The following is a 24,979-nucleotide window of genomic DNA, read 5'->3' on the forward strand; positions in this document are numbered from 1 at the left end:
AGAAGAAATAACCAGTGGAACAGCTGGCCTTCAGAGGGTTTGGGTGTTCCAATACTGGAGGTTTTTAAGAAGAGATTGGGCAGCCTTTTGTCTGAAATGGTATACGGTCTCCTGCTTGAGCAAGGCGTTGGACTAGGCGGCCTTCAAGGTCCCTTCCAGCTCTATTATGCTGTTATCCCAAAACAAACATTCATTCATATTTGCACCTACCTAAACGAACGGCTGTGAGTAGATATCAACAGCCATTTTATATAGCAAGAAAGAACCCACATGAATTCTTAATTTAAAATGTGACCAATTGGATTCGTCTTTGCAACAGTTAAATTTGAATTTTCCAACGAAGTCAACAGAATGGGTTTTTTTTTTTATTTCCCCGAACTATATTACAGGTAGTCCTTGACTTATGACTGGTTGTTTAGTGACTATTCAAAGTTACAGCAGACCCCTTTCCCATGCATTATAATCCTGTGTTGTTCCCTCCCCTATCTAGCAAATGGATGTTTTATAAAATATCTCTCAGTGTATGAATTCATAAGAATGTCATTATCAAGCGAGAATCACATTAGAAAGACTTTCCTAAGGGAACTGTGGTCTAAACTCCAGAATTATCAGCATTTCCCGAACTGTTTACCATCTCAAAATAAACCCTTTTATCAGGTATTAAGGATTTGACAACCATAAATATTTCTGCAATGCTTGTGAACTTTTTGTGAACTTAGGATGTATTTTCCGTTTCATTTATAAAGTCCATAAGGGGTCTCCAAGTGAGCAATAAACATAAATCCTGCTTTTTTTTCTGATCAAAGAAGTCAGAAACTATGATCCAATAATGCTTGGGAATTTCTAGCACTCTGACACATTAGCTATCGATAGACACATAAGCGGTATCCATATACTATGCAGAAGAGACAATCAACAAGACAAAAAGGGAACAAAAAGACCAAAGCACCTTCCCGCCAGCAATCAGCATCCAGAAAGAGAATTAAATTAACTCCAATATTAACGTAAAACCAACAATCAAGTAAACAATATCTAAATCAAGGAATTGCCAGACAAGCCAACAGTAAACAGCCCAACCAAAGACTCTCTAAGACCATCCCCACCAAAACTGACAGGGCATGATGCTAGAACAATGATGGCAAACCTTTTTGGTACTGAGTGCCGAAAATGGAGCACTTTGCGTGTGTGCTCATCTGGAAGAAAAACTGCCAAGGGGGCATGTACGCACCCGGAAATGTACTTCCGGTTTCTGGCGCACACATGGGCACCAGCCAGCAAATCTTCCAGTTACTACTGCGCATGTGCATGCACCAATCAGCTGGCCGGCGTGTATGCTCACACTGGAAAATGGAAGACCAGCTCCTCTGGTTTCCCGCACTGCCACACACAGAGATACCAGCTGATTGGCACATGCGCACTAGAAACCCGGAAGAGGAATGGGCGATGCCGCACATGCCAGGCGACATGGCTTCGTGTGCCACTTCGGGCACGTGTACCATAGGTTCGCCATCACAGTTCTAGACTATAAGATGAGAGCAAATCCCACTTCTTACTAGCACTGATGATGTTACCTAGTTTGGTAATGAAACGTCTGCAAGAAAACAACCAAGCTCAGAGAACACCAAGAACCCCTTCAAAGAAGTTAATTTAGTCATCTCGTCAACCACTCTTCCATTTAGGGTAGTCAAGAAATCTATTTTACTGCTGCTGAATTAATGGAATATCAATCTAGCACCGTATTTCAAATCTTATTTTAGGGAACTCCAACAACTATTTAGGCCCCTTACAGCAAAAAGGAAGTCTGGACAACTAGAGGATGATGCATACTATACAACACAATGAGTTAACAGAATTTTATGCATTTTAAAATGCTGTTCCAATTCCATCTTCCTCACAAGTGCAAAACGAGTGCCATTAAATAAAAGTTCTAGCCAGATAACTCCAGGAATGTAAGTTTGCCGCTTGCAAAGAAAGCTGTGTTCATAAATAATTTTCTCCCTAACAACAGCCTGCAGTTCCATGGTGCATTTTATTATTTCTAGACACTGTCATTCATTCATGCATATTGGTAGACAGGATTGTTATGAGTTTGCAGCAATCCAACCAGAAACACAAGTAAATAATTCAGCAGGATTCATTTATATAAGAAATTTCTTTAAATACAATACCATACAGCGGAAGCCGGAATCAAAACTCAGAATCCAGTAGTACAAAATCAATATAATCACAGAAGCTATATTCACAGAAGCACTCATATATACAGTATACAGATCCGTGAAGCTAAACCACGGCCAGCCATCTGGGTCACCAGTCCCCATTGACTAACCTGTTACCATGTCTATTCCAATTCATGAACCCCTATATCCCTGATGGCAAACTTATGGCACACATGCCACAGGTGGCACACGGAGCCATTTCAACTGGCCAGTGCGCTTGCGCGTGCTGGCCAACTAACGGGCCTTCTTTTGAGGCTGTTTTTCGCCCTCCGGAGCTTCCTTGAAGCCTCCGGAGCGCGAAAAATTGGCCTTATGAGCAAACCAGAAGTTCAGGAACGTACTTCCGGTTTGCTCATAGGGCCGTTTTTCGTCCTCCGGACATTCAGGGACCTTCAGGTTTCCCTGAAGGCTCGAGGGCAAAAAACAACTCTAGGAGCAAACAGGAAGCCTCCTGAAGTCCCCTGAATGATCCAGGGGACAAAAGACGGCCCTATGGACAAACCGGAAGTCACTTCCGGTTTGCTCGTAGCGTTGTTTTTTGCCCGCCAAAGCCTTCAGGGAAGCCTCCTGAAGGACCCTGAAGGTTCCGGAGGGCAAAAATCAACCCTACGAGCAAACAGGAAGCCTCCTGAAGTCCCCTGAATGATCCAGAGGACAAAAAACGACTCTACGGACCGGTTTGCTCGTAGCGTTGTTTTTTGCCCGCCAGAGCCTTCAGGGAAGCCTCCTGAAGGACCTTGAAGGCTCTGGAGGGCAAAAAACAACCCTAGGAGCAAACCAGATATTAAATATCAGGTAATAACTGACAGACAACCAGTAACAGTAACTGATTTATTCAACTTAGTAACTGAACTGAACTGAAAGCCGGTTGACAGCTATTTATATTCTCCAGCTGTCAAGCCGGTAGCCAATAGGGGCTCGACGCTCGTGCCGCCCTGGAACCTGTTTGAAACGACCAATCCTGGGCGCGCGTGGACAGGCCTCCTCTAGCGCCACCTGCTGGTGGACGCTCCGGGAATACAACACTCCTTCCCCCTTGTCCGCGCATGCGTAATCCTGGAACCTGGTTGGCCTTCTGCGCACGCGCTGCGATCTTCTTAGCTGTGGAGTGACCGCCGCCGTAGAGGGAGGATCGCTTCGAGGAAGTGTCCATGAAGGGCCAAACCGTGGAACTCCTCCCAACTCACCAGGTAGATAGCTTGCCGGTATCGGATCATTGATTTGGCCGCCGGAGCTAGTTGTTCGCTCAGATCTGGGCCGATGGGCGTCGTCGTCAGGTCTTTGTGAACTTGGAATAACATTTGGAACATTTGAGCTGTTTAATGCTGCACCGGTGTCTCTTCGCCTCAGCTGATCTATGTGCCTCCTCCACACTCTTCCATCTCCAAGGAGGACCCTATAGGAACAGGGCCCTGTTAGCTCCGATACAACACCAGGCACCCATTTAGGATCCCCTGCAAAGTTTTTAGCGAACACTCTTTCCCCTACCATGAAAACCCTAGGGGGGGGAGAGGATGGGTAGGAAGGGGTAGCGTAAAATGGATGCAATCTGTCTAACGTCGTACGGAGTTTCCTTCCCATTAACAACTCGGAAGGGGCTTTGCCAGTTATTGGGCAAGGGGTGGTATGCTGGCATCTTAAGAATGTGGCTACTCGTTGCTGCATTGGCAAATGAGCCATGCGTGCCAGTGATTCCTTGGCAGTGCGCACCGCGCGCTCTGCCATTCCATTAGCTGCCGGGTGGAATGGAGCCACGGGAGCGTGGCGAATGCCCTGGCGTTGGAGAAATGTCTGAAATTCTTGTGAAGTAAATTGGGGCCCGTTATCTGACACTATGATGTCAGGTAACCCATGTGTTGTGAATAAGTTGTCTAAGATTTTTATAGTGGCTGCAGACGTAGTTGAATGCATAGGGAACATTTCTACCCATTTTGACCACGCGTCAATTACCAAGAAGAAGGTGGTTCCCTCTATTGGTCCTAAAAAATCCACGTGGAGTCTGCTCCACGGCGATCTGGGTTGTTCCCATTCTCTGGATGGGGCTGCTGGTGGTGCGGGGCGGACCTGCTGGCATTGAGGGCATTCCTGTACCCACGCTGAAATGTCTGCATCCATGGAGGGCCACCAGACGTAACTGCGCCCCAGGCATTTCATACGGACAATGCCAGGGTGGCCCTCATGGAGACGAGATAGCAGTGCCTGGCGCAATTTGCTTGGGATTACTATTCTGTGTCCCCAGAGCAGGCAGCCTTGGAGAGATGACAGTTCCGTTCGGCGGCGATAGAATGGCAGTAGTGGCTGGTCTATATCAGAATTAGGCCATCCACTGCAGACGAAATGAATTATTTTTGAGATGATGGGGTCTGCTTTGGAATGTATTGCTATGTCTGATGCAGACAGTGGAAGTTGCAATTCATCTAAAAGGCAGATTGTTTCTGTAGGAGCTGGGTCCAATACCGGAATCGGTAAAGGGCAGCGGCTCAAAGCATCTGCATTTCCCATTGTAATGCCTGGCTTATGGATCAGCGTGTAGTTATAGGCTGATAAGAATTCCGCCCAACGGGACATGCGGGGAGATAAAATTTCTGGAGTGGGGCGGTCGCCAGCTAAAATGCCTAGAAGTGGTTTGTGGTCCGTTAGGAGGGTAAATGGCCGCCCATACAGGTAATGGTGGAAACGTTTTACTCCCGCAACGGCGGCCAGCGCCTCCTTGTCCAGCTGGCTATAATTACGCTCAGACTTGGACAAGGTGCGGGAGTAGAACGCTATGGGGGCCTCTGAGCCGTCAGGATATACGTGGCTCAGCACTGCGCCAACTCCAAATGGAGAGGCGTCGCAAGCTAGCTGCAGGGGCCACTTCTCGTCGTATTGCGCTAGCACTGGTGGAGCTGTCAAAGCCTTTTTGACAGCCGCGAGCGCCTGCGCCTCGCGGCTGGTCCAGAGCCATGGTGCTGAAGTGTCTAAAAGTCGGTGGAGGGGCTCTGCTAACGACGCTTTGTGTGGTATGAACGACGAATAAAAATTGAGGAGGCCTAGGAAAGCCTGCAACTCAACCTTATTGGTTGGGGTTGGTGCGGAAAGGATTGCCTCCACTTTTTTTGGTGATGGGTGGATTCCATCTTTATTTATTAGGAATCCTAGGAATTCAACGGCAGGAACTCCCAATTTACACTTTGATGCCTTAAGATGGAGGCCTGCAGCCCGGAATTTTTGGAGGACCGCACGTAGGGATTTTATTAGCGTGGGGGCGTCTTTGGCTGCAATGAGCACATCATCGAAATAGGGTGTGACCCCAGGAATGCCATGGAGCAACCGCTCCATCAATCCCTGGAATATTCCTGGGGCCACACTGACGCCGAATTGCAGCCTACGACATTTAAAAGCCCCGCGGTGGGTGACTATTGTCTGTGCCAGTGCTGTGGCTTCATCAACAGGTAGCTGTTGATAGGCCTGGGCTAGATCTAATTTTGCGAATATCTTACCTCGTCCTAATGTGTGTAGTACGTGCTGGACTACCGGTACTGGGTGGGGATGTGCTTGGAGGGCTTTATTAATTGTTGTTTTAAAATCTGCGCATATTCTTACAGAACCGTCAGATTTTAGGGGAACAACAATTGGAGTTTCCCAAGGGGAAAAATCGACTGGTTGTAGAACTCCTTGTTCCAGGAGTTTGTCAATTTCCGCGTCTACTTTCGCCTTTAAGGCGAATGGTAGACGTCTGGCCTTAAGCCTGATGGGAGCTATTGAAGGGTCGAGGTTTAAAGATATTGGGGAGCCCTTGTAGCAGCCTAATGATGGTGAGAAAACATCTTTGAATTCCGCAATTAGTGAGGTGAAATTGTTAGTAGGTAAGGAAGAGTATTGCGTTGCATGGATGCCAGTTATTGACAAACCCAGAGCACTGAACCAATCGAGCCCCAATAAAGAGGCCAGGGGATCCTGTACCACTAATAATGGTAGGTGGCCTGTGAAGGAGCCATAAGTAACTAGTAGCTTAGCGCAGCCTAGGAGCTTGATGGAGTTTCCCTGGTAGTCTTTCAGGCGGCAGTTTGCAGGGCTGAGTTGCTGTACTTTGTAGTGGGGTAGAATAGATGATAATGTTTGCCAAGAAATAATTGAGCGAGCTGAGCCTGTATCTAGCTCCATAGAGCAAGGCCGGCCTTCGAGGAAGATAGTCAGGTGCATCTTACCGCGACCTCCTGCAGATGCGGATGCTGAGTCGACAACCCATTCGGGGTTATATTCTTGGATGTCTCCCAGAGATAGAGAATTTAGGCGGCGATTTGGTGGAGCAGATGCAGAAAAACGGTAGGCAGCATTTTGATTTTGTGGCCGGTTGTCAGGGGCAGATGAGCGGCATATTGCTGCTAAGTGTCCTTTTTTCCCGCATTTCCGGCAAATAGCTGCCCTAAATCGGCAGGTTGAGCGTGCGTGCTTGCCGCCGCAGCTCATGCAGGCGCGACTGTCTCTTAAATTTAATGATTGCAGACGATCTATTGCTAAGTCAATTTCTGATTGTATGGAGGAGGCTAGTTGTTGATGGTTTACTTGAGGCGATGGAAACTGTTGTCCCATTGGCAACGGCTGTGGCAACCGTCTACGGTCAGGGGTTGACTGTTCGGCCATCTCCGCTGCGCGAGCCTCATCAACGGCAATTTTCAAGGTGAGGTCTGACCGGGATAGAATTCGGCGATGTAATTTAACGTCTTTCAGACCGTAAATAAATTGTTCCAACAGGGCTTCGTCCAAATCAGCAAATTCACAAGGAATAGCAGCCGCACGGAGCGCAGCCACGTAGTGGCTTATGGATTGCCCCTCTCCTTGAATGCAGTGGCGAAAATCTTGTCGCCTTGCAAAACGTGAAGGTGCTGGTTCATAATGTGTTTTTAATTTTGCCATTAACGTTTCCCAAGGCACCGTGTGTACAGGGGTGGGAGCTGAGAGAGCTCTTGCGGTTGCGAACATCTCTGGTCCACAGTAGTTTAAAAAGATGCCTCTTTTCCTCTCCAGCGAAAGGCTTGTTAAGTCGTGTGCCAGGAGGAAACATTCAAATCTTTCCACAAACGCCTCCCAGGTTTCTGCCTCCACACGAAATGGGGCGAACATCGATGAAGTCGTCATTGTAACTTGTTTTGCTGGGTTGGATCCGCCCGTCCTCGTCGCCAGTATTAAATATCAGGTAATAACTGACAGACAACCAGTAACAGTAACTGATTTATTCAACTTAGTAACTGAACTGAACTGAAAGCCGGTTGACAGCTATTTATATTCTCCAGCTGTCAAGCCGGTAGCCAATAGGGGCTCGACGCTCGTGCCGCCCTGGAACCTGTTTGAAACGACCAATCCTGGGCGCGCGTGGACAGGCCTCCTCTAGCGCCACCTGCTGGTGGACGCTCCGGGAATACAACACCAGAAGTCCATTTCCAAACTCCCAGTTTGCCCATAGGGCTGATTTTTCGTGCTCCGGAGGCTTCCGGGAAGGTCTTGAAGCCTCCGGAGGGCCTCTGGAGGGCAGGGGAGACTGTTTAAAGCCTCCCCAGGCTCCTATAAAGCCTCTGGAGCACACGAAAATGGGGGTCACGCTGGTTGTGCGCAAATGCACGGTGAGGTCATGCACATACCATTATGGGTGTTGCACAACCGCACACGACCCCCCTGCGCTCCCCACGCTTTTGGCACGCGAGCCAAAAAAGGTTAGCCATCACTGCCCTATATACTGACAAAGGTGTAAAAATATACAATTAGGAGAAGAACAAACAGATAGGGCTCGGCTGACCACCAGCCACTTGGTAACTTCAAAATGAGGATGGACCTCTCCAAACCTACTTACAATCTGAATCTGAAGTTTCAACAGCAATCTCCTGCAGTCACGTGACTGTATTTTCGGTGCTTGGCAACAAGCCAGATTTACAGCTGTTTACAGCATCCTCTAATAATGTGTCCATGATTGACGATACTTCTAGTTTTCCTCAAAAACATCCATTGCGGACAATTATTTCACTTAACAATAGCAATAACAACAAAACTTACATGCTGCTTCTGTAATAATTAACCGCCCTGATTACAGAGTCAGCATACTGCCCCGAACAGTCCGGGTCCTCATATTAAGAATCTTGAAAGGATGGAAAGCTGAAACAACCTTGAGTTGGGTCAAGATCAAACTTCTGGCTATGGGCAGAAGAGTTAACCTGCAATACTGCTGGATTCTAACCACTGCACCACCACAACTCTCATTTAAAGATCACTGCATTCATTTAATTACCACCACAAAAAACTTGCAAAAATCAGGTTTGGTCACATGGTGCCCTGCTTAACAACTGGTATGAATTTACAACTGTAATTCCGGGCTGAATTATGGTCGTAAGTCAAGGACTATCTGTAATGTATATTATGGATCTAAGTCAGATTTTGAATTCAAATCTTACAATATCCAGACTAACTGTCGCACAGAATTTACTCTTCTCACCTGGTCCCCTAGAGCAGGGGTCCCCAACCTGCAGGCAGTGGCCCACTCCCGGGCCAGGACACATTCGGAACCGGGCTGCAGAAGCAGTGGGTGAGCAAACGCACACGTGAAGCTCCACTTGCGTGAGCAATGAGCAAGTGTGCATGTACATACTTTATTTGTGCTGCTTACGTAAATGGAGCTGCACACACATGTGTGCTCACCCTCCGCTTGGGCATAGCTATTCCCCCCCTCCCTCCCTCCCTGTTGGTCCGCAAAGCCAGAATGACCGTTGTCTTACCTGAACGGTCGTTCTCATGGCGCTGCGGAGAGTACAAGGATGGGTTAACACAGCCTGTTTGCCCATGGACTGAGTAGATTTTTCCCCTCTGGCCACGCCTCCTTTGCCTCTTCTGGCTCAGTTTTAAAACGAGGTCTTGTCCGACGAAGACGTCCTCAGCTCACACCTGTGTAAAGATACAATCTCGGAGCTAAACAATCACCCTGGGTGGGTCTTGTACTCTCCGCAGCGCCATGAGAACGACCGTTCAGGTAAGACAACGGTCATTCTCCATAGCGCTGCTTGGAGAGTCCAAGGATGGGACATGCCCAAGCTATTGTGTCCCAGGGCGGGAAGAAGTGACATTGTCCGGAGCCTCAATAACCTTCTGCAATACTCTACGGCCAAAAGAGGCTTCGGCAGAGGCAAAGGAATCGATCTTGTAGTTTCTAATGAAAGCCGTGGGAGACGCCCACGTGGCCGCTCTGCAAATGTCCAGAATAGATGCTTGAGTCGCCCAGGCCGCGGTCGTGGCCGCACTTCTGGTGGAATGAGCCGTTACACGAGGTGGAACCGGCTTTCCCTGAAGGTCATATGTCATCTTAATGCAAGCTCGCAGCCACCGACCTATGGTTGAAGATGACACCTTGCGACCCAGCGAGCCTGGTTGAAAAGACACAAAGAAGGCCTCGGAGTGCCTGATGTCCTTAGTTCGTTTCAGGTAAATGCGGACTGCCCTTCGCACGTCCAATTTGTGCCACCTGCGCTCCTTGGAGTGTTGAGGGCTGGGACAGAAATTCGGGAGGATAACCTCCTGAGACCTGTGAAAATGAGAATTCACCTTCGGCATGAAGGCGGGGTCTAACCGTAGGATGACCCTGTCTGGGTGGATGATGCACAGCTCTTCCTTGGCCGAGAAGGCCGCAATCTCAGATACCCTTCTGGCTGAAGTAATGGCTATGAGGAAGGCAGTCTTAAGAGTCAGATGTCGAAGAGATACCTTCCTCAAAGGTTCGAAGGGAGCCGCTGTCAATGCCTGCAGGACAAAGGGTAGGTTCCAGGTCGGGTACCTGTGCACCACCTGGGGTCGGATGTTGTAGGCCCCCTTCAAGAAGCTCTTGACCTGAGGATGGTGACTCAGGGATTGAAGTTGGTGTCTGGCTAAGATGGTGGATAATGCAGCAACCTGGCGCCTGAGAGTGGCTGGTGCCAGTCCTTTGTCCAAGCCCTCTTGTAGGAAGTCCAATAACTGAGGGATGGACGCTTCCACACTGTCAATGTCCCGTTTGCTGCACCAGGAAGAAAAGGCAGCCCAAGTCGCGTCATAAATGCGAGTAGTGGCCGGACGTCTGGAAGCTTGGGTGGTTTTAATGACGTTGTCTGAGAGGCTCTGGTCCTTCAGGAGCTGCCCCTCAAGTGCCAGACGGCTAACTGCAACCATTGGGGCTCTGGATGGTTGATGGCCCCTTGACGCAAGGATACCTGGTCTGGAGGAATTTTCCACGGTTGCTCCACAGACAGATCGACCAGGTCCCCGAACCAGGATCTCCTGGGCCAATGTGGAGCCACCAGAATGAGCTCCGCCCCCTCCTTCAGCAGCTTGTAGATCACCTGCGGGATCAGAGGGAGGGGCGGAAACGCGTATAGAAGCCCTGGAGGCCAGCAGGACCTCAGGGCATCCGTCCCCTCCGCTTGTGCTGACTTGTAGCGGGAGAAGAACCGCTGGAGCTGTGTGTTTGCCGCCGAGGCAAACAGGTCAACCTGTGGGAGACCAAACCTCCTTACCACCTGTGCGAATAGGTCCGGATGAAGTTGCCACTCCGAGTTGTCGATGGTCTGACGGCTCAACCAATCCGCACTTACATTGCTGGTTCCGGAGATGTGATCCGCCCTCAGCAACGCTAAGTGGATCTCTGCCCATCGTCCTATGGCCTCCGCCTCTGACATGAGTCTTTTGGAGTGGGTCCCTCCTTGTCGGTTCACGTGAGCCTTTGTGGCCACATTGTCGGTCAGTAGCAGAACGTGGAGCCCCTTCAGCTGTTCTGCAAATCTCCTCAGCGCAAGCCGGGCTGCCCTGAGTTCTAGCCAATTGATGCTCCGGGCTGCCTCCGCGCTGGACCACCTGCCTTGCGCCAGCTGACCTTGGCAATGCGCCCCCCAACCGTAGAGACTGGCGTCGGTCGTTACCACGATCCTGTCGGGTTCTCTGAATAGGCAGCCCTTCTCCACTGCTCGAGACTGCCACCAACTCAGAGACCGAGTCACTCTTGGTGGGATGCGGACTTTCCTGGTGGAGTTGCTGATCTTTGCTCTTTGCATTGGAAGCAAGAACCATTGCAGTTCCCTTGCATGAAGGCGTGCCCAGGGAACTATGTTGAGGCAAGAAATCATGATCCCTAACAGTTGGGATAGCTGCACTACCTGCCAGGACCTGTTCCTGCGACACGACCGGATCCTGCTCCTGAGGTTGTGGATTCTTTTCGGAGACAGGGACACCTGGCAAGATACTGAGTCTATTATGGCGCCCAGGTGTTGTATGCGTGTGGCAGGGGTCAGGTTGCTTTTTTCCCTGTTTACGGAAAAACCGAGGTCCTGTAAGGTGTGAACTGTGATGTTTACATCTCTCACCGCTTGCTGCTGAGTCCTTGAGTGGATGATGATGTCGTCCAGATAGCACTCCAGGCGGACTGGAAGCTTGCGCAGGTGGGCCGCCACAGCTGCAAGAAGCTTCGTGAACGTTCTGGGTGCAGAAGAAAGTCCGAACGGAAGCGCCCTGTATTGGAAGTGCTTTCCGTTGTAACACAAGCGCAGGAACTTCCTGTGTGCAGGATGGATGGGCACATGCAGGTACGCCTCCTTGAGATCGATGGAGGTGAGCAGATCCCCTTGTCGCATGCAGCTTAGGATCGACTGAAGAGACTGCATTTTGAAGCGCTTGTAGGCCAGATGTCTGTTCAGGCGCTTCAGATCTAAAATGGCCCTCCACCCCCCTGAATTATTGGGGACCAGGAAGAGAATGGAATAGAACCTCCTCCCTTCCTGTTCTGGAGGAACTGTCTCTATTGCGTTGATCTGCAGAAGATGATCTATCTCTGCCTGCATGAGAGCCCTCTTTACAGGGTTCTTGGATAGTGGGCAGCGAACAAAGGTCCGCGGAGGAGAGGATAGAAACTCCAAGGTTAGACCCCTCCTGATGGTATTTAAGATCCACTTGTCCGAGGTTGTTTCCTCCCAACGGTCTGCATAGAATTGCAGGCGGCCCCCGATGGGAGGAGACCTCAGACGGTCACTTCCCACGTCTAAACTGACGGTTGTGGGATCCCCCACGAAAGGGCTTCCGAAAGGACCCCTGATTGGATTGTCTGCCCCTGGAAGAAAAGTTGTTTCGTTCCTGGGACCTGTCAGAGGACTGGTTAAACTGTCTTTGGGAGGAATATGAAGAGGAGGAGGCCTGGGCACCTTCCTGTGCCTGAAAGGCCTGTTTCCTGAACGAGCCCTGACCTTTCCTGTCATGCTTCCTGAAGGTGGAAGGAAGGACCTTCCTCTTATCCTTTGTCTCAATTAGGAATTTCTCTAGGGAATCCCCAAAGAGGTTCTCTCCCTTGAATGGAGCTGAAGCCAGCTTCCACTTAGCCTTCATGTCCGCCTGCCAGTGCCGAAGCCAAAGCAGGCGGCGAGAAGTGATGTTGGACGCTAGTGCCCTGGAGGCGAATTTCGCTGCATGCAGGGATGCATCAGAGGCATATTCCACAGCCGTAATGATCTTGTTAAGATCATGTCGCCAACGAGATGCTTCAGATGGGGGCTGAGATCTGAGTTGGCGCAGCCATAATAGGGATGCCCTCGTAAAGAACGAGGCAGAAGTGGAGGTTTTGATCGCCCAGGCAGCCGCCTGGTGCGTTTTGAGACAAGCCTTTTCTGCCCTCTTATCCTCTGCCTTTAACCCTTCCAATAACTCGGCCGGGAGATTAGAATTAGAGGTCAGAGAGACCACAGGGGCATCCACTTCTGGAGGCTTCAATACATCCTCCAGCCTAGGTTCTAAGGGATACAGTGATTTGTCTGCGCCACTGGGGTTGGCCAGGGTACCTGGCTGTGCCCATTGGCGCTGGATAACCTCCATGAACATGTCAGGGACTGGTATCAGTTCTGGGTCAGGGGTTGTTTCGCTGAACAGCCCTGCCATGAGGTCCTGGGAAGTAGAGGGGACTTCCTTGTCCTTAGGTTTGGCACTGCTGCTTGCTGCTGCTTCCGGACGGTAAAAAAAGTCTCAAAAAAATGGCCGCTGGTTCTTCTGCGCGCCAAAAGCCTCACTTAAGGGCCAGGCGCTTCCCACTGGCTGCAGCCGAAAAGCGCGCCAAAGCAGCGCTTTTCAAAATGGCCGCCGCTCTCCCGATCGGCAAAAGACGCCGTTTGGAGAAGCAAGGGCTTTTTTAAAAGCCTCTCCTCCAAAACGACCAGGGAAACACGGGGATTGCCGTCCTTCCCTGCGCTCGCCAGCAGACGCCGGACAAGCGGCCTCGCTTGTTCCCCCAGCTGCGACTAAGCAGCTGTGGAACCGATCGCTGCCTCAGCCTTACTTTAGTAAATCCTCTTCTTGGTAAAAAATAGAAAAAAGGAAAATAAAAAGTCAAAATAATAAAACCTGGGGAAAAATCCTAATAACAACTAAATATCAACACATAAAATACTCTAAAATTACTATTGGAGAACCCAGCCTATTTGCTCAAAGCTGAGTGTTCCCCAAAACTCGTCCTATCGGGCGGACTGAGTTTTTAAAACTGAGCCAGAAGAGGCAAAGGAGGCGTGGCCAGAGGGGAAAAATCTACTCAGTCCATGGGCAAACAGGCTGTGTTAACCCATCCTTGGACTCTCCAAGCAGCGCTATGGAGAAAGATTGAGGATCGCTGCTCTAGAATTTTACTAGAGAGGCTTAACTTGAACCACCATCCCTTCCTCCCCATACCACAGTTTTGTCTCGGTTCCCCCTCCAGCACCTACTGCTTGTGCATAGGCACTCAGTGCTTGCTGGGAGATCTTGGGGTTCTGTCCCGTATTGAAGAACAAGGAGAGGTAGGCATTGCCCAGCACATCTGTGGAATGCAGAAAACAAAATTAGCCAGTTTTGCATATCCCATTCCCTTTTCCCCCCGCTATCCCCTGCTTGGGTTACGTTGTGGTCGTTCCACCGCCAGCTCTGCAGAATTAGATGAGTCAGAGGAGGCGGAGGGGGTGCCTGGGTTACCATCGGAGCCTCCGGAAGGCCTGTGAGGAGCAGAAGGACTCAGAGCCAGATGCAGGGCACGGCCCTTCTACTCACACTCAGGTGGAGAGACAGCTGCTTTCGGGGCCTGAGCGACTGGGAGGAACAGCTGGGGGCCATTCCAGATGTGCATATGCGCAGAGAAGGGCGGAGAGGAAAGCAATGTAGGGCTGAGGGACAGCTATCCGGGAAACGAAGGAGACATTGAGAAGCCTCTCCCTGGCTGGGGTATAAGGAGGAGGGTTGTGGGAGGCGCAGTTGTCGGAAGCAATCGTTCATGCTTCAGGAGACTCCCCTCTGGCTGATTGCTTGGTAAGGATTTCTTGCTACAACCCAGGTTGTGGGGACTGAAATGCTAACTGAAGCTCCCTAACCCTAACCCTTTCTAAATAAAAATGGGTTTCTCCTCATGAGTAGGCTGTTGAGTCAGGGATGAGATTCAGCCAGTTGGGACCGGTTTGGGCGAACCGGATGCTAATTTTACATCTGGTTTGCCGAACCAGTAGTTGCAAGAACTGGCTGGCTCCTCCCACCCGCCCCCGCCCCTCCCAGGAATCTCCACCCAGTCTGTTTTGGGTGCCAGATAAATGCAGAGCCCACACAGTTGCTCTGGAAGGGCGAAAAACGGGCCTCCCGAAAGTTACGGCTGGGAAACAGGGCCTCTGGAGCTTTGGGGGGCCATTTTCACCGTCCCAGAGGCTCGAGGAAAACCTCTGGAGCCTGGGGAGGGCAAAAACACCCCCCCCTAATTGTGCAGGAGGCTGAATAGGCCACGCCCAACATGACACGCAACTGGGCATAGAACCGGTTGCTAAAATTTTTGAATCCCACCCGTGATTTGAGTGATGCTCGCAAAGGCTGGGTCAGAACAGGATAATAGACTACATAGTAGAACTCACACCAAGAGCGTCCATCGGACATGTCCATCTGCACAGCCAGCTTTGCTTGCCGCACGCTGTCCATCACATTTTGCGCGTGCTCTTCGGGAGAAGCTGAACGCAGCTGCCGTAACACCATGGAGAGATTCTGCAAGGAGACCTTGTTCTTACGCTGAGAGGGTGGAAAGGAAAAATAAGTTTGGCTGCAGGATGAGATTTCTGTATATAAAATGAGGACTTTTAATAAACTAGTGCTTTTTTTGCATTTGGGTCCCCCTCCCCCCCCCAAAAAAATGGTCTCCGAAGCACCCATTTCTCTGACCGCCCCCGTCAGGATTTTTCCTCTTCTGGGTGCAAAAACACTCGAATTTTAAATACCATTTTTAAGCACGAAATCCCACCCAGAATCTCGTCCTGTCATCATTTTTGCATTTTGGCTCAAAAAAAAAATTTTTGGCCTCCAAGGCACCCATTTTTCTAATCACGGCACCCGTTTTTCTGACAGTGACATCAGGATTTTCCCGCTTCCGGGTTCAAAAACGTTCCGATTTTTAAAAAGAGCAATACATACCATTTTTAAGCATGAAATTCATCCCCGAATCTCGTCCGTCTGTTTTTGAATTTGTGCTCAAAAAAAACTTGGGCCTCCAAGGAACCCATTTTTCTGACCTCAGGATTTTTCCTCTTCTGGGTGCAAAAATGCTCGATTTTTAAAAACAGCAAGAAATACTATTTTTAAGCATAAAATTCCAACCCAAATTTTTTGGGGTTAAAAAAAAATAGTCTCCAAGGCACCCGTTTTTTGTTTTTTTTACCATTCATTTAGCAGTTGTTTGGAATTACAGAGCATTGGGGGGGGGGGAATGGCTTATGACCCCGTCCTCGCATTTACAACCGCTGCATCCCCACTGCCACCTGTTGCGTGATCAAAATTCAAGTGCTTGGCAACTGGCATGTAATTACAATACAGGTAGCTCCTCGACTTAGGACCGCAATTGAGCCCCAAATTTCTGTTGCAAAGGGAAACATTTGTGAAGTGAGTCTTGTCCCAGTTTGCAACCTTCCTTGCCACGGTTGTTAAGACAATCGCTGCAAGTAACTGTTAAGTTAGTCACGCGGTTGTTAAATGAATCTGGCTTCACCATTGAATGTTGCTTCTCGGAACCTCGCAAAAGTTGATCACGCGACCCCAGGACACTGTAACCGTCATAAATATGAACTAGCCGCCAAGCGTTCGAATTTTGATCACGTGATGATGGAGGAGGCTGCAACGGTTGTTAAGTGGGACAAATGATCATGTCACTTTTTTTGCAATGCCCTTGTAATTTTGAATGGTCACTAAATGAACTGTTTTGAGTGGTGTGGTGGCCTAGAGGTGGAGCTCACAATCAGGAGGCTTTGAGTTCGATCCTAGGTAGAGGCTGATATTTCTCTCTCTGGGCACAATGAGAAATATATTTGTTACAAACTCCGCATCGGCAACAGGAAGGGCATCCGGCCAGTAAACACTCAGCTCCATTCAATTGCCTGGACTCCACCCCGCAAAGGATTATGGAGTCATTAAACGACTAAATGGACTGTTTTAAGCCGAGGACTCCCTGTAGTTGTAGCCTCCTTGGATCATGTGGTTGCCATATGCGACATTCCCAACAAGCAAGCCAATGGGGAAGTTGGATTGTCGCATGATTCACTTAGCGTGATTCACTTAACACTACAGTGATTTGCTTAGGAACGATGGCAAGAAAGGTCGTAAAATTTCCTGCGACTCATTTAACGATCACCATGCTTAGCAATGGAAATTCCGGTCTCAATTCTGGTTCTAAGTGGGGGGACTACTATCCATGTTTACCCAAATTATTGTTTGCAACATAGATAGTCCTAGATTTGCAAGCAATTCTCCGAAGTTACAACAGCAGTGGAAAGTGACCTATACTTATGGCCATCGCAATAGCCCCTTTGTCACATGATCAAAACTCAAGACGCTTGGCAAATGGTTCCTATTTATGACGGTTACAATGTCCCGGGGCCATGGGATCCTCTCTTGCGACCTTCCAACGAGCAAAGTCAATGGGGAAGCCGGATTCATTTAACAGCTGTTTTATTAACTGAACAACTGCAGGGATTCCCTTAGCAGCTGTAGAAAGCAAAGTGTTAAAATGGGGTAAAACTCACTTAAGCGTTGTCTTGCTTAGCAACAGACATTTGGGGCTTATCACGGTCATAAGCCGAGGACTTTCTGTATTTTTTTCCCTCTGGAAGGTATTTTATTTGATCTACAGAATAGCAATTAGGCTTAGATACCGCTTCATAGTGCTTTTACAGCCCTCTCTAAGTGGTTTACAGAGTTAGCATATTGCCCCCAACAATCTGGGTCCCAATTTTACCCACCTCGGAAGGATGGAAGGCTGAGCCACAATCTTGAGCCTGGTGGGATTTGAACCGCCCAATTGCAGTTTGGGCAGTTCAATTGCAGAATAGCCTGCAGCACAAGACAGGTAGTCCTCGACTTACAACAGTTCATTTAGCAACCATTCAAAGTTATAATGGTTCTGAAAAAAGTGGCTTATGAGTGTTTTTCACACTTATGACTGCTGTGACATCCCTGTTGTCACGGGATCAAAGTTCAGATACTTTGACAGATGACTCATATTTATCGATCGTGTCCCACGATCCTCTTTTGCGACCTTCTGACAAGCCAACTCGATGGGGAAGTCAGATTCATTTATCTACCATGTGACTCACTGAACAACTGTGGTGATTAACCACCGTGGCAAAAAGGGCAAAAACCCCTTAACAAATGTCTCGTTTGGTAAGAGAGACGTTGGGCTCAATTGTGGTCGTAAGCCGAGGACTACATGGAATGCGAATTGGGGCTATCTATAAATAGCAATAGCACTTAAGACTTATATACCACTTCGGAGTGCTTTTACAGCCCTCCCTAAGTGGTTTACAGAGTCAGCCTTTTGCCCCCAAGAATCTGGGACCTCATTTTACCCACCTGGGAAAGATGGAAGGCTGAGTCAACCTTGAGCCAGGTGGGATTTGAGCTGCTCAATTTCAGTCAGCTGGCAGTCAGCAGAAGCATCCCGCAGTACTGCACTCTAACCACTGCGCCACCACAGCTCTTATGTTATTAGAACAGTCAGAGTTTTCCAAACAATCCTTCACTCAAAAGAACGATTTGATAGCAGAGAACTTAGGGGGAACCTTACGTGTCCAAGTGCTCCAGAGAAGCAAGTATGTGCCGCAGAGACATCACCCTTTTTCCAGTAAACCTCGCCTAATTGATTCCACGCTTCCACCAACTCCGGGTTCAGCTTGACCGCTTTGGAAAGCAATTCTTCAGACTGGGCATTGTAGTCTGCTGATACATTCAAAGCTTTCCCCTTAAGCATCAAAATGTAAGATCTCCCTTCTGATAAACCTACAAGTGGAGGAGAAAGAGAGAAATTTCATCCATATGTTATTGTCCAAAAAATGGAATGGAATGGAATGGAATGGAATAGAATAGGAATAGGAATTCTTTATTGGCCAAATGTGATTGGACACACAAGGAATTTGTCTTTGGTGCATATGCTCTCAGTGTACATAAAGACAAATAAAATAGAATACGTTTATCAAGAATAAAAATATACAACATTTAGGGAAAAATAAACAAAGAGGCAAGATAACTGTGGATATTGACAGTGATCTGAGCGTGTTTGGAAATGGAAAGAATGGAACATGGAAAGGGAAGAGAGCTGGAAAGGAGCTCTACCCCAGATTTCAAGGTATAGAAGGAGAAAAAGAAGAGAAGAATTGATGGATTTAAGGAGAGGAACTTTGACAAAAGCACTACTGATAACCAAAGATAAGCTGATTAAAAAAGCTGATGGAGGGTTTCGAGAATTTATAAGACATGCAACAAGCAACAAGGTGCGAAGAGAAGTCCACACAAAGTTGATTAAGGAAATAACCAGAAGATTAATCCCACATAAGGCGAAAGAAATAAGATTGTACTACTACTGGAAAGACACAGGTTGAGATATGAAAACTATTAACAAAATACTAGCTAAAGAGTTAAAATTAGAGCATTATGTTAAAAATGAAGTGATAATGGATATAGATAGATAGATAATTGATAATGATATAATGTATACATATGTATTGGTTTGACAAGAGAAAATTTGGTATAAATTTTTAAATGGTGACCATGAAAGGAAGCTTAGAAATTTTGTTATGTATGAAAGGCTATAATATTGAAATTGGATTGATCATGGATATAGTTAGATAAATAATTGATAATGACATAATGTATACATATATATATAGGTTCGACAAGAGGAAATTTGATATAAATTTTAAATGGTGACCATGAAAGGAAGTTTTGAAACTTAGTTATGTATGAAAGCCTATAATGTTGAAATTGGATATAAATTGTAAACAGTGATTAAGAAAGGAGGTTTAGAAACTTTGTTATGAAACATATTTTTATTTAGAACGTTTCACAAAGATAGAATGTTGTTGGATGATATTGAAAATAGACAACGGAATGCCATTATGTGGTTTTGCTTTGAATTTTGGAATATTTGTTATAAAGGGATGTTAAAACAACTATAGTCATATGAAGGATGAGGTATGATGATAGTAATATATATAAATATATTTGATGTAAAATATATAATTTGATATGGATTATAGGTGATGACTGTGGAAGGGATGCACGAAAGTTCTTTGTAACCAATTAACACACTTTTTATAATTTGTAATGGAATATGCTTTTATGGTGTTTGTTGTGTCTTGTTTGTTTGTATCTATTCAAAAATATTTTTTTTAAAAAAAAGAATAAAAAGATACACCACTTAGTGATAGTCAAGATTACTAATAAGCAATCAAATCATGCTAGGAAACCAATAAAAACAATATAAATTGAAAGATACAAGCAACATGGTTATAGTAATAAGTTGGAAGCGATAGATGCTAGTAAGGAAGAGAAGAAGAATAGTAATACAGTCTTAGTAAATTATTGACAGTGTTGTGGAAATCTGAGACTGATGGCATTCGGGAAAAAGCTGTTCTTGTGCCTAGTTGTTCTGGTGTGCAGTGCCCTATAGTTTTGAGGGTAGAAGTTGAAAGAGTTTATGTCCAAGATGTGAGGGGTCTGTAGTTATTTTCACAGCCCTCTTTTTGATCTGTGCAGTGTACAGATCCTCAATGGAAAAGAAACAAAAAGAAAGTCCACCTAATATTGAGCTGCAAGTAACCATGCATTTCTTTTTGCCCGTTCTTTTTTCTCTTCTGTTTACTGTTCAACTACAGATTAACAAAGTTGGAAGGGACTTTGTAGGTCATCCAGTCCAACCCCCACCCCACCCAAGCAAGAGATCCTACACCACTTCTGACAGATGGCAGTCCAGTCTCTTCTCAAAAGCTTCCAGTGATGAAGCTCCCACAACTTCTGAAGGCAACTTCTGTTCCATTGATTGATTGTGATTGCATTTCTCGGTATTTCTAGGTTGAATCTCTCCTTGATCAGTTTCCATCCATAGATGTCTCTCACTGATATAATTCGATATAAAAACCATACAAGTAGCAATTGATATACACTATCTTCAGATCACCATCTTAACCTAGATTCCAGATATAAACCGTCATGGTTTTTATTGTATCAACTGATAGGCTGATAGAGTCCTCACATAACAAGCAAAATTGAAGGGGGGATTGTTGGAACACCCTGGAAGATTGATTGAAGCACCAAGTTTTAGCAGTAACAATTACAGCAGCAATAGCACACAGGCTTATATAGCACTTCACAGTGCTTTACAACCCTCTTTAAGTGGTTTTATATAGTCAGCATACTGGCCCCAAACAATCTGGGTCCTCATTTACTGACCTCGGAAGGATGGAAAGCTGAATCAACCTTGAGCTGGTCAGGATCAAACTCCTGGCAGTGGGCAGAGTTAGCAATAGCACTTAGACTTATAAACCACTTCACAGTGATTTACAGCCCTCTCTAAGTGGTTTTACAGAGTCACCCTATTGCCACCAACAATCTGGGTCCACATTTTACCAACTTCGGAAGGATGGAAGGCTGAGTCAACCTTCAGCCGCTCAGAATCGAACTCCTGGAGCGTGTAGTGAGTTAGACTTGCAGTTCTGCATTCTAACCATTGTGCCACCATGACTCTTATTTTATTTTTTGTTTTATGACCAGGATGGCGAACCTATGGCACGCATGCCACAGGTGGCACACGGAGCCATTTGTCAGGGCACCTGAGCCGTTGCCCCATTAGCTGGCCAGCACGCGCTGGCCGGCTTAGTTCAGCCTTTTTTAAAGCCATTTTCACCTTCCCCAGGCTCTAGAGGTTTTATAGGAGCCTGGGGAGGGCGAAAAAAGCCTCCCCCCCGCCGGAGGCCCTCCGAAGGCTTCAGGAGCTTCCCTGAAGCTCCGGAAGGCAAACAACTGGCCCCAAGGGCAAACCAGAAGCCTCCAGAGGGCTTAAACCAGCCCTATGAGCAAACTGGAAGTGACTTCCGGTTTGCTCGTAGGGTCATTTTTTGCCATCCGGAGGCTTCAGGGAAGCCTCCTGAAGGTCCCTGTAGCCTCAGGAGGGCCTCCAGGGGGGCGGGGGAGACTGTTTTCGCTCTCCCCAGCCTCTGGAGCCTGGGGAGAGCGAAAAAAGCATGGGGGAGCGCCTCTCATACATGCATGCACACTGGGGAGGTCGCACGTTGCATTATGGGTGCGGCACGCCCACACACGACCACCCTGCGCTCCTCCCCCTTATGGCACGCAAGCCAAAAAAGGTTCACCATCGCTGTTCTATGGTTTTAATTGCTTTTTGTCCTTTTACTGTCGTTGTGAGCGCCCAGAGTTCTTTCAAGACCGATGACCACACACATTTTTTAAAATAAATAAAATAAACAAACAACAAAGACTTCTGGTAGCCAAATAATGAAGAATCGCAATATCAAAATGCTGAAATGAATACAATTTTGGTATCTTGGGAGTGGATATTTTGGGGGAGGAAGGATTATACCCGTGATGGCGAACCTATGGCACGCGTGCCACAAGTGGCACGCAGAGCCATTTGTCAGGGCACGTGAGGCGCTGCCCTGTCAGCTGGTCAGCGCGCATGCACGCGCTGGCCAGCTGAGTTCACCTTTTTAAAAGCTATTTTTCGCCTTCCCCAGGCTCCAGAGGCTTTATAGGAGCCTGGGGAGGGCGAAAAGAGCCCCCCCTGCGCCCCCGGAGGCTTCAGGGACCGTCCCTGAAGCTTTCGGAACACTTAAAACCACCCTCTGAGCAAACCGGAAGTCACTTCCGGTTTGCTCGGAGGGTGGTTTTAAGCACTCTGAAGGCTTCAGGGAAGCCTCTGGACAGTCCCTGAAGCCTCCGGAGGGCCTCCGGGGCGTCGGGGGAGGCTCTTTTCGCCCTCCCCAGGCTCCTATAAAGCCCCTGGAGCATGGGGAGGGCAAAAAAAACATGTAAAAATGGGGGGGTCGCACGTTTTGCACGCATGCGCACTGGGGGGGTTGCGCATTGCATTATGGGTGCGGCACGCCCGCACTCGACCCCCCTGCGCTCCCCCTTCTTGTGGCACGCGAGCCAAAAAAGGTTCGCCATCACTGGATTATACTATAATTATTTGTCAGATCTACTTGTGTCAAGTGTAAAGAATCAGGACCATTCACTTAGACTGCTGCATAAATGATTTATTGAAGCCTATAAACCAGAATCTGGTCAGCGCTACATTGACACTAGATAAGGGTCAGCGGAATTGGCGGAGGGCTGGACTTGGATATCGATGATGCATTTAACTCCACCCCCAGTTCTGCCTGGTCTGTTCCTACAACTTCCCCTTTTCTCAAGGAAATAAACCAGGAATGTCACGCACTGGCCACGCCCGCCCATTTTAGTGAAGGAGAAAAAGTCGTGATGTCACAAGATCGCATGACAACGCGAGTTGGATACTCCTATACTAGACTCAAACATTTTCAATTGTATGAATGCATCCATCATAAGTACTGGGACAGATCAGTATATTTGGGAGAATCTAGAACTGAAACGAAACATATGTCTTAAGTTGGAGATACAAAAACTAAAGTCACGTGTGAATTACCATCAATGGCTTCCATTTTTTGAAGAGTCTTCTCCATCTCTTTCTGAACATCCTGTTGCTTTTTCCCAGCATCTTCCACACTGTGATTCTCGAAATAATGATCTCGGAAATGATAGAGGTGGTCGACCAATTCCTATTCATAGATGGATAAATACTATCAGATCTCCCAATAGGGATGTATTGCTGATACAAAATACACTGACATTTGCGATGCAATTGCCAAACTGGCAAACCCAGGTTGCATACCATTTTGTTGCTGTTAGTTGTGAAGTTGTGTCCAATCCATTGCGACCCCATGGACAACGTTCCTCCAGGAATACCATAAACATACCATAAATTGCATACCATGAACAAAGCATTTATCAGCCTCTAAGCTAAAATGTAATTGCCCAATTTGAAATGTATTGCGCCCATTCCCCACAAACCTGGCAGCACCACTTATAACATACCTAAAACTATGTTGACAGATAAATATATATGAAAATTCAAAATACAATCAGGTAAATCGAAATGTAATGTTCCTTACTCAGCCAAGCATAACTCTTTATGAGAAAAGTTAATTTAAACTGCAGTCTGCAGGACAGAGAACAATTATTTTTTAGGTAGCAAACCAATCCAGCATTTAACCTTTTCATGGAATAGCCAGAGATTAACCCAGAAATCTTTGCTCCCAATGATCGACAGGCTTGAAACGACGGCTCACTCCCCTCGCAGCAATTAAGAGTAGATTTCTCTGATAATCCTAACATCATGGGAATCTAAGAAAAAAACTAGGAAGATCTACAAATATCTGCAAGCAAAGCAGGAGTGCATAAACCCCTTGCAAACCCCTTTCTACGTCTATTTCAGTTTCTAAACCACTCTGCCTACTTCACCCACTGCCAATTTCATCCACATTGTCTAAATTTACTAAACCAGGAAAAGGAATAAATGGCGTCAATTTAGAAGAAGTTGCTTTTTTTTCTTTTTTGCTCGTCCGCGGCTTCTTAGCTTTGCGCGCCCAACTCGGTTACTTTTACCTGCCTGCATAAATCGGGGAATGCTCTGGAGCTTTGCTCCATCCCTTCCCCAGAAGAGAGGCGCATTTTTTTTCCATTATTATTTTAATCTTGGCTTTAAAAACGCAGAAGGGAAGGGAAGAGCCTCCTTTAGTCGTCGTCATACCTGCAAACGTTGCCGGGCTTGCGAGTTTTCTTCTTCGTCCTCGGCCATGATCGCTGCAGCCTCCGCCCACCCTTTCCTGCTTTTTCTCCCTCTCTCTCTCTCCGCCTTGCAAGTACTGAGGGAGGTAGAGGCCTCTAAAGGCCCGGAGGACTCGGAGCAAACCAGACGGAGCGGGGAGGAAGAGCTTTTCGGCCTTAAAGGGAAACAGTCGCTTACCAGTTTCCCTTTTTTTCATAAGAAGAATAACAGAGTTGGAAGGGACCTTGGAGGTCGTCTAGTCCGACCCCGCTGCTCAGGCTAATGATAACAGCCGTGAAAAAAGTCACTTGTAAATGGTCCAACACTTATCAGCATTAAAATACACCCACCCGATTATTTGATCAAACTTTGAACGCTTGGCATGTATTTACAAGGGTTGAAACATCACGGGGTCATATGATCGGCATTTGTTGGCTTCTGAACGAGCAAAGTTAATGGAGGAAGCTGGATTTGCTTAATGACGGCATTGATTCACTTAGCAACCATGGGAAAATCCTTGGCCTACTTTTCAAGTAGAATAAGGAAAAGAATGGAATGGGAATATGAATTAATAGAATAGAATAGAATAGAATAGAATAGAATAGAATAGAAT

General features: G+C 47.3%; 1 protein-coding gene across 1 annotated transcript in view; it reads right to left on the minus strand.

Annotated features, from left to right (window-relative positions):
• Positions 1-24,502, minus strand: part of TTC5 (tetratricopeptide repeat domain 5) — a 28,864-nt gene extending 4,362 nt beyond the window's left edge. Inside the window, exons 1-5 of the mRNA XM_081932391.1 lie at positions 24,349-24,502; positions 23,185-23,317; positions 18,295-18,506; positions 15,104-15,254; positions 13,943-14,034 (exon numbers count right to left, since the gene is read on the minus strand). Coding sequence (XP_081788517.1) covers positions 13,943-14,034; positions 15,104-15,254; positions 18,295-18,506; positions 23,185-23,317; positions 24,349-24,396 — 636 coding nt within the window. The 5' untranslated portion in view covers positions 24,397-24,502. The remainder of the gene's footprint in view (positions 1-13,942; positions 14,035-15,103; positions 15,255-18,294; positions 18,507-23,184; positions 23,318-24,348) is intronic.
• Between the last annotated feature and the right edge of the window lie 477 nt (positions 24,503-24,979).

This window comes from Natrix helvetica, assembly GCF_964273705.1.
Source record: "Natrix helvetica genome assembly, chromosome: Z".
NCBI lineage: Eukaryota > Metazoa > Chordata > Lepidosauria > Squamata > Natricidae > Natrix > Natrix helvetica.